The 16,994-nt window shown below is 50.2% G+C and overlaps 1 protein-coding gene across 2 annotated transcripts in view; it reads left to right on the forward strand.

The window, feature by feature from the left end:
• The window catches only part of SMAD3 (SMAD family member 3), a 125,756-nt gene extending 112,345 nt beyond the window's left edge, over nt 1-13,411 (forward strand). Inside the window, exons 6-10 of one of the 2 annotated variants that reach the window (XM_054451126.2) lie at nt 3,191-3,403; nt 6,637-6,774; nt 8,921-9,031; nt 9,266-9,410; nt 12,316-13,411. In XM_054451126.2, the coding sequence (XP_054307101.1) occupies nt 3,191-3,403; nt 6,637-6,774; nt 8,921-9,031; nt 9,266-9,410; nt 12,316-12,439 (731 nt within the window). In that variant the 3' untranslated portion in view covers nt 12,440-13,411. The remainder of the gene's footprint in view (nt 1-3,190; nt 3,404-6,636; nt 6,775-8,920; nt 9,032-9,265; nt 9,411-12,315) is intronic. The other variant, XM_054451125.2, reaches the window with a different exon arrangement.
• Nucleotides 13,412-16,994: the final 3,583 nt, after the last annotated feature.

A 16,994-nucleotide genomic window follows, 5' to 3' on the forward strand; every position in this document is an offset into this window, starting at 1 on the left:
TCACTGCTCCCTCAAACAAGCATCTTCCTAATGATGTGTCAGGTTCCTAGTGTCCGGGGTTTTCCACAACACTGTCCAGTGTGTGTCTGTGAGTTGCAGGGCTGTTTGGATAAGGGCTCAGATCTGCTTGGGAGGGCCTCTCGGCCTATGACCCTAGGCCCGTCTGATTCTGAGGGTCCTTGAAGCCCACCCTTCCCCAGAGCATGGTTCCAGCACCATGCGACACAATGGGTGGCCTGCCAGCTTTTTCTTTTTTTGAATGGTGGGCTGGGTTGCTGTTCTTGGGAGCCTAGCTCTTTCTCTTCTGCCTGGACTAAACCCAGAGAATGCTGGGCAGGGCTTTATGATTTTGGGGTGAGGACCCTGTTCTGTTCTACACATTGCGAGTAAGTCAGGGCCAGTCAAAGCTATATGTTCAAGCTGACCCGTGCCAGAGAATGACCTAGGTGGTCAGCTTTATTGTAGCTTTATTGTCTTCTAGTGCACCATAGTGATTGTACGGACTAGAAAACTGAGGTTACAGAAGGAGGTCACGTCCCCAAGGTCACACAGCAGGATCAGCAGAGCCTGCGCTTGGGCAGTGGTGGCCAGCAGCACTGATGCGTTGCCTGACCACTCTGAATGCTTGGGTTGCACTTGGATTTTTTTTTTTTTTTGAGTTTCCAAAGCAACATAGCTCACATTTTAGTGACCACATTGTTTAGAATATAGCTTATCTCATTGGAATGTTGAAGCATCAAGCAAAGCCAGAGCCAGACGTGGCTGACGTGGCTCAGCCTCACCTCAGGGGCCAGGGCACAAGCCACAGCTGCTCCTGGCCCTGTCATTCCTCCCTTCCCCATTAAGTTCTTTTGATGCCTTCATCCTTATCTTCGTTTGCTCTACCCCAGGAAGAGAGGAAAAGGACAAGAATGCTTTGCCTCTCCATCTTGATGGTGATCAAGATAGGACCAGGCTATTTTCAAGTTCATAGAATCGGGCTATTATCATTGTTGTTAACACCATGTGCTGAATGCTTGATGCGTGCCCTGCACCTCACATGAGTTATCTCTTGTCTGTCCAGAAACAGCGCCGAGAGTAAAGAGGATGAGGCCCACAGAGTGTAGCTGGTTTGCTCGCAGTCGCATGTCTAGTCTGTGCCTGAGCCAAGATTGACCTCCAGTCTGTCTGGAGGATGGCTTTATAGCTTGTGCCCCATGATCCAGTTAAATGTCTAGGGCAATGGTTTTCAACTGGAGGCCGTTTTGCCCCCTAGAAGACATCTGGCAATATCCGCAGCCTTTTTTTATTGCCACAACTTGAGAGGGTGATATGGATGTATACTACTAGCACCTAGTGGGTAGGGGCCAGGATGCTGCTAAACATCCTGCAATCTACAGATCCTCCCTCCCACCCATCCACCCACCCAACAAAGAATTATCTGGCCCCAGATGTCAGTAGTGCTGAAGTTGAAAAACCTGACCTAGGGTGTCCTAACCCTCCAGCTGACACTTCCTGGGTGTGTGTGGAGTGCAGAGGTGTTACTGGCCTGCCCCTTTGCTGTTCGTGATAGTGTTCTCCTTGCTTGTAGAAGGGATCATGCACCTAGACCCCAAAAGGGGATTGGGACACTCTGTCCTGGAGGGGCAACCAGACCCCTTCCAGTGGGCAGAACAGCTTCTGACTTTTCTCTCTTGGGCTTTACACACCTTCAAAAGGTCTGATGAGCAGGGGCCCTCCTGGCGGGTTCCCCCTCCTAGACATTGCCTGGCATCCAGTGAGCAGGGTTCTCAGGCCAGGGCTGAGACGTGGGCATGGGGAGCGTCTCCTGTTCCTCCCTCAGGAGGAACCCTCAGCCCCGCGCTGAGGGTTAAAGTGAGGGAGGAGAGATGTCAGCCTGGGCCCTGGGACCTCATGGTCGAGTTGGACAGTCAGGATGCTCACACAGAGGCACACCCTTAGTAACTGCGTCGCTTCAGGTATATTTAAGAGCCAGAGGGACTTCAGAGCCAGGCTGAAGCTTTGAGATGGAAGAGCGAGAATGAGCAGGGGACTCCCTAATTCTTCAGCAGATGGATGGGATTCAGGTAGGCATCAAGCAGAGCGTGGTAGGCTAAGGGCTTGCGCCCAGCAGTCAGTGCAGCGCAGAGAAGCAGTTGGAAGAGGTTGGCCCAGGGCACAGGGCAGTCCTGGTCCAGAGGCTGTGGCATCGGTGTGAGTGGGAATTCCAAGGGCCCAGCCAAGTGCTGAGAGAATGGGCCTGGAGATGCTGCAGAGGCGTGCAATAGGAGGGCACAGTGCCAGGGCCACTGGGCTGGGGCAAGAGGAGGACAAGGAGACCCCAGGAAATGGAAGGCTGGGATCCGTTTCTAGTGTGAGCTGCCATTTACTCTTCTGAGAAAGAGAACCAGCCCCTCATAGGATGGCAGTTTTGCTTTGAGGAGCCCCTAATGGAGACTGTACAGACAACTGGGGCAAATACAGATTTTCTTTCAGAAGCGTTTGTGTCCTAGCCACCCCAACAGCCGGCATCTAGATAAGTGTGGAAAATAGTTTCTGTGATAGGAGGCATAGCCCCAGGCTCAGTCTGCAGACGATGCCTGGTGTGTCCACTGCGCCAACACGGGGCGCTGTTGGGAACCCACTCGGCTGCTGCAGGCTTGGAAGCTGCTGCTCCACAGGCTGGGAGTTTTTGCCTCCAAGTCTGTGCAGAGCCAAAACCTGAAAGCCCTTTTAGGGGCAGGGATTAATATGGGTTACTCTGGGGACCTTGCAACAGAGGCTGAGAGGTGACTGTGCAGGAGGTGTGGCCTGCCCCACAGTGAGTACACGCAGTGGCTGTCCCAGGTTCATCCAGGTACTGGGTGGCCCCTGGTCCTCTTCAGGTTTGGCCAAGCCCCTTCTTGAAGACTCCTTCCATCCAGTCAAGGCCAAGCAGGCGGGGCAGGGCCTCTATGAGCTAAAAAAAAAGAAAAAAAAAAAAAAATCAATGGCCCTTTACACACAAGGCTGATGGAATCTCCTCCAGACACCTGAGCATCTTGTTCTGGTGGGTCTTGCCAGTTTTATACGATAAAAGGCACGGGGTAGGGAGATTATTAATCCCTCTGAAATGCGGGGAAATGGTTTTCCAGAGTGTCCATGGGACCCCATCAAGGGAGCATGGGGCTTGGGACACCCACTGACCCAGTAGCCCACCGTGTGTCCACAGACCTGCAGCCAGTTACCTACTGCGAGCCAGCCTTCTGGTGCTCCATCTCCTACTACGAGCTGAACCAGCGCGTCGGGGAGACATTCCACGCCTCACAGCCATCCATGACTGTCGATGGCTTCACCGACCCCTCCAATTCGGAGCGCTTCTGCCTAGGGCTGCTCTCCAATGTCAACAGGAATGCAGCAGTGGAGCTGACGCGGAGACACATCGGTATGGGGTGGCTTCATTCCCCACCCCCCACCCTGCCCCTGCCACTCTATCCCACCCCCAGCCCCAGGCCTGAACACACAGCCTCTGAAGGGAACCTTGTGTCCATCCTTAGCTGTGCTCTGCCTCCTGCTAGGCGTGGGGGAAGACTCACCGCCCCAGCAAGTCCCCTACACTCTCTGTTGCCCTGTTTAGGGGCCAGACAGGTAGTGTTCAGGCCACTTGATCATTCCCACTCAAAGATAGAATCTCAGAAAATCTGGAAGCCACAGAGGAAAATAGTTCACTTAAGGGATCAAGAAGGGAACGTCTATGAGAAAGGCAACATATGAAATCTTTTTTTTTTGGAGACAGAGTCTCGCTTTATCCAGGCTGGAGTGCAATGGCACCATCTTGGCTCACTGCAACCTCTGCCTCCCGGGTTCAAGCGATTCTCCTGCCTCAGCCTCCCAAATAGCTGGGATTACAGGCACCCAACCACCAAGCCCGGCTAATTTTTGTGTTTTTAGTAGAGACGGGGTTTCTCCATGTTGGCCAGGCTGGTCTCGAACTCCTGACCTCAGGTGATCCACCTGCCTTGGCCTCCCAAAGTGCTGGCATTACAGGCGTGAGCCACCGTGCCTGGCTGAAATCCTCTAAATAAAAATACTCTGAAAGTACAGATGGATAGGTTGATAAGTAGGCAGTCATTGTTGGAAGAGTGATCTTTTCTTATTTTCATGTATCATTATTCTAGACAACTAAGAAAAGGTAGAAAAGAATTGTCCACTATCCAAACACCACTACTGTGAACCCTCTGCCTTCTAGCCCCCAGAACATAAGTAAAAGATGACTTTGTGAATTTAAGGAAGACGAAGCTGTGTTACGCATCACTTGGTTTGCTTATGAAGTTATCAAGCTTAGAGGATTTTACGATCCAGAATCACAACTGTCAGAACTTAGAAGGGCTGTGGAGAGATGGCAGAGTGAGGTTTTCTCAGACCTTGTCCTGGAGCCCCAAGGGTTGGTGAAGGGTTCCTGGGGCAAACTCAGGAGGTGGGCAGGTTAGCAAAGGGAAGCCTGGTCCCACGTGAACCAGGGCACCTCTGCACTCACTTGCTTTATATCTCGGGCTCTCACAGAAGACTTCATTTGAAGAGAGGATTGATTCTGTAGTGAAGAGAAGAAAAGTTTGGAGGCCATGGGCCTAGGTCTGTGCTCTCATTTTCTAGGAAAGGGACCTGATGTCTAGGGGGTTGGGGAGGGTAGGGAACAGCTCTGCAGAGACCTCATTGTCAGTGACAGACAGCCCCCACTACCAGACCCGTTCTTCCCATTTCGCTTTTTGTTTTTTACTTCAAAAAAGATACTTATTCTAGGTGGCATACCACTGTTTGATTGATTGGTTGATTTAGAGATAGGGTCTTGCTATGTTGCCCAGGCCCAGTCTCAAACTCCTGGGCTCAAGCTATCCTCCCATCTCAGCCTCCTGATTAGCTGGGACAATAGGCATACACCACTGCAACTGGCTTTTTTCTATATTTTATTAAAATATTCATATATATATATATATATTTTTTTTTTTGGAGCAGGGAGACCAAGTCTCGCTCTTGTCTCCCAGGCTGGAGTGTGATGGCACAATCTTGGCTCACTGCAACCTCCACCTCCCAGGTTCAAGTGATTCTCCTGCCTCAGCCTCCTGAGTAGCTGGGATTACAGGCGCGTGCCACCACACCCGGCTAATTTTTTGTATTTTTAGTAGATACAGGGATTCACCACATGGGCCAGGCTAGTCTCGAACTCCTGACCTCAGGTGATCTGTCCACCTCAGCCTCCCAATGTACTGGGATTACAGGTGTGAGCCACCACGCCCGGCCTATTTTTTTTAAGTTACTGAAATGAAACAAACATTTTTGGTCTGGGTCTTCAGATCCCCACCTCTGCCTTCTGCTCTTACTGACATGATACAGTTGTGGACAGCCAGGAAGTCATCCCTCCTGTGGACTCTGAGCCACCAGCACCCTGCAGAACTAAAGCCAGAAAAAGGGAGTGGTTGGAGGAAGGGGACAGTAGTGGGAATAGGAGGCAGGACAGGGGACATCCAGTGATGCATGGGTCGGTCACCTCGTGTTCATCCCACCTGATGCTGGGCCTGTAACATCTGGCTCCGTGTTCTGACCTCTGAGCTTCTTCCCCAGGAATGGAACAGAGACTTTCCCTTGCAGGAGAAGGGACCATCCCCTGGCCGAGCAAAGAGCTCATTGTCAGAGTTTACGCAACTGTTTGAGTTGCAGAGCCAATTTAAAAATAATTTCTGCCCATCTGGAGTGGATTTAAGAGATGAAAGAAAAGTAAATGATATAAACCTCTGGAATGTTTTAGAAAAATGCATTGAGGGAAGAAAAAAATAAGGGCGTAGCATTAAACCATCCCTGCAATAAAGGGCTCCTTGGGGTGTCTGCTGTGTCAGAAGGAGCCCTGAAGGTTTACTGAATGAATCTCTGAATCTTGGAGCGTGAAGAGACCAAATAGTAGTGGGGTAGTAGTAGCAGTAGCAGCAAGAAAAGCTGACACCAGGCGCTTACTGTGTGTCTCACAGTAATCCTACAAGGGTAGAGGTTATCATCATTCCTTTTTTTTTTTTTTTTTTTGGAGTTAGGGTCTCACCTTGTCTCCCAGGCTGGAGTGCAGTGGCGTGATGGGAGCTCACTGCAGTCTTGAACCCCTGGGCTCAAGCAATCCACTCACCTCAGCCTCCCAAGCAGCTAGGACTACAAGGATATGCCACTATACCCAGTTAATTAAAAAAAAATGTTTTTGTAGAGATGAAGTCTCATTACGTTGCCCAGGCTGGCCTTGAACTCCTGGCCTCAAGTGATCCTCCCACCTTGCCTTCCTAAAGCTCTGGGATTACAGGTGTGAGCCACCGCACCTGGCCCCGTCCCTATCGTAGACACAAATGAAGGCTCAGAGGGTGAAGAACTTGACTGAGGCCCATGCCTACTCAGTGGCAAAGGCTGTCACTGAGACCTATCCCGTGTGCCCATCTCTTGTCGTCTGCCTCCCTTGGCTCTGGGAATCCAGCAGTGCCCATTTCCCCTACTTTAGGCTTGGGCTTTGGGGCCCGTTTGCCTGGGGAAGCTGTCAGTCACTGGGAGCAGCCCTGCCGCTCTGCCTCCTTTGCAAGCCTCAGGTGGCCCCAGGGCCATTGTGTGTAAGCAAAGGCACCCTGTCCAGTCTAACCTGAATCTCTGTAGGAAGAGGCGTGCGGCTCTACTACATCGGAGGGGAGGTCTTCGCAGAGTGCCTCAGTGACAGCGCTATTTTTGTCCAGTCTCCCAACTGTAACCAGCGCTATGGCTGGCACCCGGCCACCGTCTGCAAGATCCCACCAGGTAAACCAGCCACACAGGCACCCCTGCCTTAAGGTCCCTCTCCGAGTGCATGCCTGGGATGCTGGAGAGAGTCCACCTTTCTCACCATTTCTGCTCACTAGTGATTGCATTGTCAATCTGGAGGTGATTCGATTAGGTTTTCTCTATGCCCACAGATCTAACTGTGCTTTCCCTGAACTTCCAGGGAGCAGAATGTAGCATCTGATGGGTCTGCCTTTAACCTGTGGGTACCTGCCCGTTGCCCTGTGCGTAGATGCTCAGGCAGTATGGCTTCCTTTCTTCACTCACTCATTGCACAAACAGCATGCGGGGCTCCGTGCCAGGTGCTGTAGGGGATGAAGAGGTAGATGTGGCCCTGCTCTGCTCCCGCAGACCTTACAAACCTGCAGAGCACAGAAGACAAAAACACGGATGAGTTCAATATAATAAGGGAGGGGTGCCAAGCACCAAGCCAGCAGCCCGGGTAGAGACAAGGCCCATTTAGCTGTTGGGATGGATCAGGGAAGTCTTCATGGAGGAGAAGCATCCAGATCCTGAAGGATAGGTAGGCACTAGGCACAGGGAGGGCATTCTAGACAGGGGGAGCAGCCCAGGCAAAGGGCCTGAGGTAATGGAGGGCAGGACGTGGATCGGTAGCTCTCTGGCTGGAGGAGGGCCACATATCAGACCGTCAGGGGAAATGTTTCAAAAGCACAACAGCATGAGGCCACGGAAGGACACCAGAGAGTTTGACTCTAGGGAACTGCTGAGGGTTTTCTGAGTGACCCTTCTTGTACCACAAGAAGAGGTGTCAGGCTGCACCCCCAAGAGTGGTTTGGACAGAGCCATGCCTGGACAGCAAGATCAGGCAGGTGGCTGATCCCATCTAAGGCCTCTTTCCTCAGGAAACCAAGGCAGAAAGCCCCAGCCAAAGTCCACTTTTCACGGGACCTGCAGCCACTGTGTAGGCAGCCCACAGAACATGGCCTGTGACAGGCTAGTGGAGCAGGTAACCTGGCCAGGCCATTGCCTGTGGCACTTGTGTGGCATGCCCTTTCCTGCCCACTGAGTAGTAGATGGTAGTGGAGAAGTGGTAGACCACGGGCAGGGAAACTTTAAATGCAGAAAGTCTGAAATGATAATAGCATACCAGGTTTCCAGAGCATTTTGTGGTCGCATTTATAGAGTATATTCTGATCTTTGACCTCATTTAGTCCTTACCACTTACTCTCTGGCTCTATAACTAAGGAGACGCTTTGAGAGACAAGTTCAGAGAGTTTCAGCCACCTGCCCAAGCACACACAGCTAGTAAGTGGCCAAGCTGGGATGGGGCCTAGGGCTGATGGACTCTCAAGTTTGGTGCTCTTCTGCTTCTTGGCTCTGCAGGGCGTCAGGGCCCAGGTTCAGCCCTGTTCCACCACCCTTGTCCTTGGAGAGAATGAAGAAGAGGAAGCTCAGTGACGCTCTTGGCCTTCTGCCTCCTCCATTCCCCGGTCCCACCCCCATCTTTTGGGTGAGGGCTGAGTTGGCTCTGGTGTTGTTTGTCAGCTCATAGAATGTCAGAGCTGGAAGGACCTCTGAGGCCAGCCCCTCATTATACAGAGTCACAGGGTCCCCAGGAGAAAGCGACCAGCTCAGAGTCACACAGCAAGAACAGGAGCCTGCTGTTGGCTCATTCATAAGCGTCACCCCAGCTCACCTTTTGGTTATTTCCGGCATGTGCTTTTGTCTTTATTTTTCTGGTTGACACATTCCTGGCACTCAGGCAGTAAGACTTCAAACAACATTTATTTTAAACTTTATTTGTGACTGTCTTTAGTTTTACTGTCTGGAGAATTAGATGCACACCTTCACTTAGCTGTGAATGTCACCTCCACCAGCCTGTTACCCAGAGGCCAAAATTTGGCCCAGATCTGTCCTTACCTCCTAGTCCTAGCACCAGGTGTATTCATCAGAGGAGCCCAGGTGGAGGGTGCCCTGGGCCCTCTGCCAAGCTTTCTGTGGGGACGGCAGGCCCAGTAGCCTTTCGGCCAGCCCATCTCTGCTGGCACTGCCTGCTGTGGAACGGCCAGAGCTCCTGTTCCTAGGTGGGTGACCAGACCCCACACAGCATGGGCAACCTGGCCCAGGTCCCTTATCTCTCTGTCCCTTGGCCCCTTTGCCCAAGGAAAGGCCCCCCTCTCCACACCATCTCCCTATTCTCGGAAGCCCACTTTGAAGACTTCTCCCTGCTCTGGGAGTTGGAGCTTGTGGGCCAGCCTTCCATCTCCCCTTGCAGGTATGTCAGCGGCACCTCCCAGTGAGGAGGTGGGTTCAAGGGGAGGGACTGAGTTGGCCTTCCCTTTGCATGGTACTGAGTGTGGAGTGTGTGGCAAATGCATCACACACCATATGTCCCTGGAGCTGTATAAATGAGGCTGGTCTAGGGGGTCCAAGACTTGCTTTATCTAGGAGGGGAGCAACGGACCTGGCCACTTCCATCCCCACAGCCCTGTTTCTGTGTTTTTGGCAGGATGCAACCTGAAGATCTTCAACAACCAGGAGTTCGCTGCCCTCCTGGCCCAGTCTGTCAACCAGGGCTTTGAGGCTGTCTACCAGTTGACCCGAATGTGCACCATCCGCATGAGCTTTGTCAAAGGCTGGGGAGCAGAATACAGGTCAGTTATGGGTGCTGCCTACATCAGGGGACCCAACTCCAGGTGACTCTGGACAGCAGAGCAGGCAGGGCTCCTCAGAGATGAGCTAGGCCAGCCCTAGCGTCAAGAGCAGAGAGACCACAGATCAGAGAGAGGCCAAGGCCTGGCAGGCAGGAGGGGCCGGGGCAACAGCAGATGATGAGGAATTGCAGAACGATGTTTGCTGGCACCGAACAGCTGTAGGCACTATAAACACACGCTCCATCTTATCCTCATCCCAGCCCTGGGTGGGGATGTCAGCATCATCCGTACAGATGAGAGAACTAGGGCCCAGGGAGGGAGAGTGACTTGCCTGCAGTCACACTGGTAGAAGAGCTGTGTCTAGAACTCTGCCCTCTTGGCTTCTTCCTTAGTCTTCATTTTAGGCAGATGGCTTTAGGATGACCCTCTTCAGGAAGTTAGGTCTTCAGCTCATTGTTCCTTTCCTCCTCTGTTGCTCCATTTCTGACTCAGGGACCCTGGTGATGCTGAGGAGCCCAGGATATTAAAACTGAGAGTCAGGGAAGGGAGGAGGAGATTTGGGTAGTTATAAAGGAACAAAATTTTCTCGCTGAGGAATGACATTTAGAGTCCTAGATACTGGTTTCTTTTTCTTTTCTTTTTTTTTTTTTTTTTTTTTTTTGAGATGGAGTCTCAGTCTGTCATCCAAGCATCCAAGCTGAAGTGAGTGGCACCATCTTGGCTTACTGCAATCTCTGCCTCCAGTACGTGCCTCAGCCTCCCAAGTAGCTGGGACTACAGGTGCGTGCTACCACGCCTGGCTAATTTTTTGTATTTTAGTAGAGAGGGGGTTTCACCATGTTGCCTAGGGTGGTCTCGAACTCCTGAGCTCAGGTGACCCACCTGCCTCGGCCTCCCAAAGTGCTGGGACTACAGGCGTGAACCACCATGCCCAGCCCTAGATACTGGTTTAAACATGACCCTGATATAGTCAGGTCTACCTGGTATGCTTGGTTGAATCTCTCAGGCCATCCTGCTTTGGATTTAGAGAATCCAGTCCCTTTTCTTTCCACTCACGGACAAAAGTTTGCTGAGAGGCAGGGCTGTGTCCCCCCGCCTTCTGCTCCACACTCCCCCCTGCCAGCCGCCAGCTCCTGTGGCAGATGCAGAGGTGCCCACACGTCAGCTAGAGCCAGCGCCTTGCAAGCTACTCTCCCCTTCTCTTCATTTTTCCAGATGTTTGGAATCCATTTTGTTTTGCAGTCATGCTGCACTCAGGCCAAACCCATTTCAATATTGGCCTTGGGCCACCGTTTGTAATGAAATCCAGATGAGCATGACTTATGGAAAGTCAGATTCTCATTAGAGGCTTTCGTCCTGTAAAATCCTCCTCTTCCACGTACCATATTTTAGCTGCTGTTCTTCTGCGTCTGCCCCAGGGTGTCAGGGAACATAGCCCCTTGGTCTCTGGGGTGTCTCTGAAATCCAGGAGTGACCAGTGGAGCAATCAAAGTGGTCAGACCTCAAAAGAACTTACAACTATGTTATGGCCTGAAGAGATCAGCCTAGGCCCAAAGGTCTAGCCAGAGAAATGTTTTAAGCAGTCTTTTAGCCCTGGCTTAGCTCATTTAGGGAACAGGAGTGAAAGGTTAGAAAATTAATCTTTTTTTTAGTGGAGAAGGGAAACATTTAAAGATGGACTGCAGTGGAAAAGAGCAAGGGGATGTCCATTTGCTCTTCTTATACCAGATTGTGGTCCGGAGGGCCACACTCAGGTACCCTCGCTCGTGCAGACACCCCAGGGTCTGTGTGCAGGCCCATTTCTCAACCTCCCTGCTACACAAGCAAAGTAGAGGCCAAGCAAGGAGGGCGGTGCCCTCAAGACAGCAACACTGTTCCTGGTGTGGCATTGCAGCTCTCCCGCTCCAAGTGCTAGGAAGAGGCTCTTTGGTGGCAGAGCCTTTCCCTGGGGACACTGTATCACCATGCGGGATGTCCTGCCAGCACACCCAGTCCTCTGCGGCCCACCGCGTCACCGCTGCCTGGCAGCACTGCACAGCAGCCTGACGGGCGGGCGCGGCCCCTTCCCAGAACAGCCTTGTCGTCCTCCTGCCTCTTGGGCCAAGGAGAGTAAGGTTTCAGCTCTTCTCTCTGTGAGGTGGCTGAAAGCAGGGCCCAGGGCCCACATCTCTCACCTCCAGCTGGCACCAGCGACTCCAGCCTCAGCAGATAGCCTTTGCTCAGTGGAGGCCTTTGGGAGCCTGCCTGCAAGCTGCGTCATCAACTAGCCTGAATTTAGACAAAGTGCTTTGGGGAAAAGAAACGTGTGGTGTGCCTTGTTTTTTTCCAGTAATTGTTCCATGGCTCGTTCTGCTTGTAAGATTTTCCAAAATAAGGCCATAGATGAGAATTATATCAGCACATTGGGAACCAAAGGCATGCGGACACTGTTGGCGCTTTGTAAAAAACACCCCTCAATCAGACAGACACACGTCATCGTGGCCTGCTGGGGCTGGGCCCGGATTTCGAGATAGGGGAGCGGCACGTGCCCATTTGGTACAGATAGGAGCCAGGAAGCCCTTTGCTGAGGATGGAGGTCTCCTCTATTAGGGGGCCTGTTACAGTAACTGGTGGGCCTCTGGGGTACACTGCAATTGACTTTACATATTTAACTCTTTGCCAAAGTCGACTTCCTTCCCCCTCAAGAGAACTTAATTTACCCAAAGTCCTCCCTGGGTGGAGGAGTTTGGCCTGGTAGTTTCAGCAAGTTATTGGTACCGCTTCTAGGACAGTATCTAACAAGGTAGTATATCTCTCTGGCTTTGGGAAGATGACTGTCACCAAAGCAGAAAAAGCTTTCTGACTTGTGTAGCCCCCTGGAGATTTTTTAAGTCCCCCACCCCACCCCTTTCCCTATTTCTTACAGGAGACAGACTGTGACCAGTACCCCCTGCTGGATCGAGCTGCACCTGAATGGGCCTTTGCAGTGGCTTGACAAGGTCCTCACCCAGATGGGCTCCCCAAGCATCCGCTGTTCCAGTGTGTCTTAGAGACATTAAGTATGGTAGGGGAGGGCGGGCTTGGGGAAAATGGCCATGCAGGAGGTGGAGAAAATCGGAACTCTACTCAACCCATTGTTGTCAAGGAAGAAGAAATCTTTCTCCCTCAACTGAAGGGGTGCACCCACCTGTTTTCTGAAACACACGAGCAAACCCAGAGGTGGATGTTATGAACAACTGTGTCTGCCAAACACATTTACCCTTTGGCCCCACTTTGAAGGGCAAGAAGTGGCGTCTGCTCTGGTGGCTTAAGTGAGCAGAACAGGTAGTATTACACCACCGGCCCCCTCCCCCCAGACTCCTTTTTTGAGTGACAGCTTTCTGGGATGTCACAGTCCAACCAGAAACACCCCTCTGTCTAGGACTGCAGTGTGGTGTTCACCTTGGAAGGGCGTTCTAGGTAGGAAGAGCCCACAGGGCCATGCAGACCTCATGCCCAGCTCTCTGATGCTTGTGACAGTGCCTCTTCCAGTGAACATTCCCAGCCCAGCCCCACCACTCCAGCAGACCTTGCCCCTCGTGAGCTGGATAGACTTGGGATGGGGAGGGAGGGAGTTTGTCTGTCTCCCTCCCCTCTCAGAACATACTGATTGGAAGGTGCGTGTTCAGCAGAACCTGCACGCAGGACAGCGGGAAAAATTGATGAGCGCCACCTCTTTAAAAACTCACTTACGTTTGTCCTTTTTCACTTTGAAAAGTTGGAAGGATCTGCTGAGGCCCAGTGCGTATGCAATGTATAGTGTCTATTATCACATTAATCTCAAAGAGATTCGAATGACGGTAAGTGTTCTTATGAAGCAGGAGGCCCTTGTCATGGGATGGCATTTGGTCTCAGGCAGCACCACACTGGGTGCGTCTCCAGTCATCTGTAAGAGCTTGCTCCAGATTCTGATGCATACGGCTATATTGGTTTATGTAGTCAGTTGCATTCATTAAATCAACTTTATCATATGCTCTTTTAAATGTTTGGTTTATATATTTTCTTCAAAAATCCTGGGCTGGCACATTGACTGGGAAACCTGAGTGAGACCCAGCAACTGCTTCTCTCCCTTCTCTCTCTTGAGGTGAAGTTTTTCCAGGTTTTGTTGAAGAGACACCTGCCAGCACTTTTGCAAGCTGAAATTTACAGAAGCAAATTCACCAGAAGGGAAACATCTCAGGCCAACATAGGCAAATGAAAAGGGCTATTAAAATATTTTTACACCTTTGAAAATTGCAGGCTTGGTACAAAGAGGTCTGTCATCTTCCCCCTGGGATATAAGATGATCTAGCTCCCGGTAAAAGATCATCAGTGACAACTATAGCAGTTGTATTGTGTAACAAGTACTGCTCCCAGCAGCAATTAGGGAGAAAACTAGTCTAAATTATTTCAACTGGAAAAAAGAAAAAAGAGTCCTCTTCTTTTCCCAATCTTTTGCAGAACACAATAGACAGAACTGCCACCTTCAATTGGTACTTTATTCTTTGCTGCTGTTTTTGTATAAAATGACCTATCCCACGTTTTTGCATGAATTTGTAGCAGGAAAAATCAAGGGATTTCCTATGGAAGTCCTGCTTTATTTCAGGTGAAGGGAAAGAAGTGTATATACTTTTGGCAAGTCATACACCTCAAATGTGATGAGATTTCTGATGTTAGAGGGAGATAGAGAGGCTTCCTGATGCCTCACCTGCAGGGTCCTGTGCCTCTGAAGTTCTAGCCATGAGGTTTCCAGGTAGGACAGCTGCTCCCCAAGCCTCCTGAGGACACAGGAAGAGACAGAAGGAGCACCTTGACAGACTTGTGTGAGTCTTCTCGAAGGAGTATTGACTCAGAACCCAGAGACAATACAAAACCCCTCACTTCTCTGAGAGGGCCAAATACTGTGAGTCTGAAGTATGTGCCTGGTGTGAAATGATCTGTGACCTGTTTCTTACACAGGAAGCCCCCTGAACCTCCTGTACATGTGTTCATGTTCCCAGCCAGCTCTGAGACCCAGGACACAAATATTCCATTTTGGCTTCTGCTAGAGCAGTCATGGTTCCTCTCCTAAAAGCCATGGGCAGCAGTTTCCGAGGGCCTGCATTCTCCACCTGCTGCACGATCCTATGAGGGCTTCCTGTGGCACACAGCCCTCTGGGTACTTGGGAACTAGCTTCAGGCACAGCCCGATTCTGGTGATCCAGTGCTCTATGGAAGTCCTGTCTTATTCCAGGTGAAGGGAAAAAAAAAAGCCTATACTTTGGCAGGTTATGAACTTTGAATGTGGTGAAATGACACGTTTGGCTGCATTTGGATGGTGTCTTAGAACCCTCATTGCTCAGACCTGAAGGCTACTTCTAGGAGCACGAAGTTTGAGTTCTGTGTTTTTCCAAAGGCTACTTCCTTGGCCCTTTTTCTTTATAGACTAGACCACCAGAGGAGGATGTGTGGGATTGTAGGCAAACCCACCTGTGGCATCACTGAAAATAAATTTGATCACACCTAAGAGGTTAGGAGATGGTGCCATTCCCACCTTAGAGCGCTATATAAATACTTTGAGTGTATGTAACATTAGTATCCTTCCTTGAAGCCACAAGCTAGTTTTCTTAGTTTTAAAATCCTGTTGTATGAATGGCATTTGTATATTGAAACACTTTTTTAAAGGACAGTTGAAAAGGGCATGAGGAAACCAGGGCATTTCTAGAGGAGTGCTGGTGACTGGATAGCAGTTTTAAGTGGTGTTCATCTAGGTAACACGACTGTGTGTGTTGCCCCTGCCCTGGGCTCCCTGCCATGACATCTTCACCTTGCAGCTTGTGCTGAGACTGACCCAAGTGTAGCTAGCACTGGGACATAGATCCTTGTCTTCAGCACCTTCCAAGGAGCCAACTTTTATTCCCTTTCCTCTCTCCCCTCCCCACCTCACTTCTTCCCAATTTAGTAACTCAGATCCTTCCAGCGCATACGTAGGTAGCTGCCCCAGCCGGTTTGGATTACAGGCCTGTGCTGGAACATCATCTCAGTTGGCCACCTTCCTGGCAGGCTGTAGACCTGACATTTTGAGACAAGCCTAGAGTCAGAAGCAGGGACTTTGACTCTTAGGAAGAGCACACATGAGGGCAAGGCTGCTGGCAGACATCTCCACTGTCCTTATGTTGTCTGTGTTGTATTTTTTTTTTTTTTTAATTGACCATGGTGATTTTTTTAAGCCATTGTTAATATACTGAAGTGAGCTATATAGCACATATCGTGTGCTTAGTTTATTTTTCTCCATCTCCCCTTTGCTTCCTAGAGTTTGGACATATTCCAGGCTAAATGCTTTTACTCAAGACTACAGAAAGGTTTGAAGTAGTGTGTGCATGGCATGCACGTATGTAAGTAATCTGGGGAAGAAGCAAAGATCTGTTTCATTCTTAGCCTCAGGCCTCATGAGGGTCTCCACAGGGCCAGAGCTCAGGTTACACCACTCCTTCGTCCTTACAGGAGCTGTAGGGAGAAGAATCTGCAGGCTGCTTGTAGGACTGTTCACCAAGGGGGATACCAGCAGCAAGAGAGGGTACCCGTTTAGCCCTGGACCCTGTTTCTTACTGTGTGACTTGGCTAGAGTTGGGAGTTCCCCCAAAATATACGTGTCCCCATTTTACCAGAACCAAACCTCAACACAGCGAAGCTGTACTGTCTGTGTGGCAAAAATGTTCCCTTGTAGGCCCCTTTCAGGTAACAGTCTTCACAATGTATTTTCATCACGGTTTAAGGAGCACCAGCCGCTTCTCAAGTGGGTAGGGAAAGCAGAAAAACGTACGCAAGAGGACATGGATCCAAAATGATGATGAAGCATCTCCCATGGGGAGATGTTGGTGGGGAGATGATGGGCTTAACAGGCAACTTTTCAAAAACAGAGCTATCATAGAAAAGAAACTTGCCTCATGTAAACTGGATTGAGAAATTCTCAGTGATTCTATAATGGATTTTTTTTTTTAATGCAGAAGTAATGTATACTCTAGTATTCTGGTGTTTTTATATTTATGTAATAATTTCTTAAAACCATTCAGACAGATAACTATTTAATTTTTTTTAAGAAAGTTGGAAAGGTCTCTCCTCCCAAGGACAGTGGCTGGAAGAGTTGGGGCACACCCAGTTCTGAATGTTGGTGGAGGGTGTAGTGGCTTTTTGGCTCAGCATCCAGAAACACCAAACCAGGCTGGCTAAACAAGTGGCCGCGTGTAAAAACAGCTCTGAGTCAAATCTGGGCCCTTCCACAAGGGTCCTCTGAACCAAGCCCCACTCCCTTGCTAGGGGTGAAAGCATTACAGAGAGATGGAGCCATCTATCCAAGAAGCCTTCACTCACCTTCACTGCTGCTGTTGCAACTCGGCTGTTCTGGACTTTTACTTTGATGTGTGTGAAGGGATGGGGAATAGAACATTGACTATGTTGATTACCTTCACTATTCGGCCAGCCTGACCTTTTAATAACTTTGTAAAAAGCATGTATGTATTTATAGTGTTTTAGATTTTTCTAACTTTTTTATCTTAAAAGCAGAGCACCTGTTTAAGCATTGTACCCCTATTGTTAAAGATTTGTGTC

The sequence above is a fragment of the Pongo pygmaeus genome, chromosome 16 (assembly GCF_028885625.2).
Source record: "Pongo pygmaeus isolate AG05252 chromosome 16, NHGRI_mPonPyg2-v2.0_pri, whole genome shotgun sequence".
In the NCBI taxonomy this organism is placed as follows: domain Eukaryota; kingdom Metazoa; phylum Chordata; class Mammalia; order Primates; family Hominidae; genus Pongo; species Pongo pygmaeus.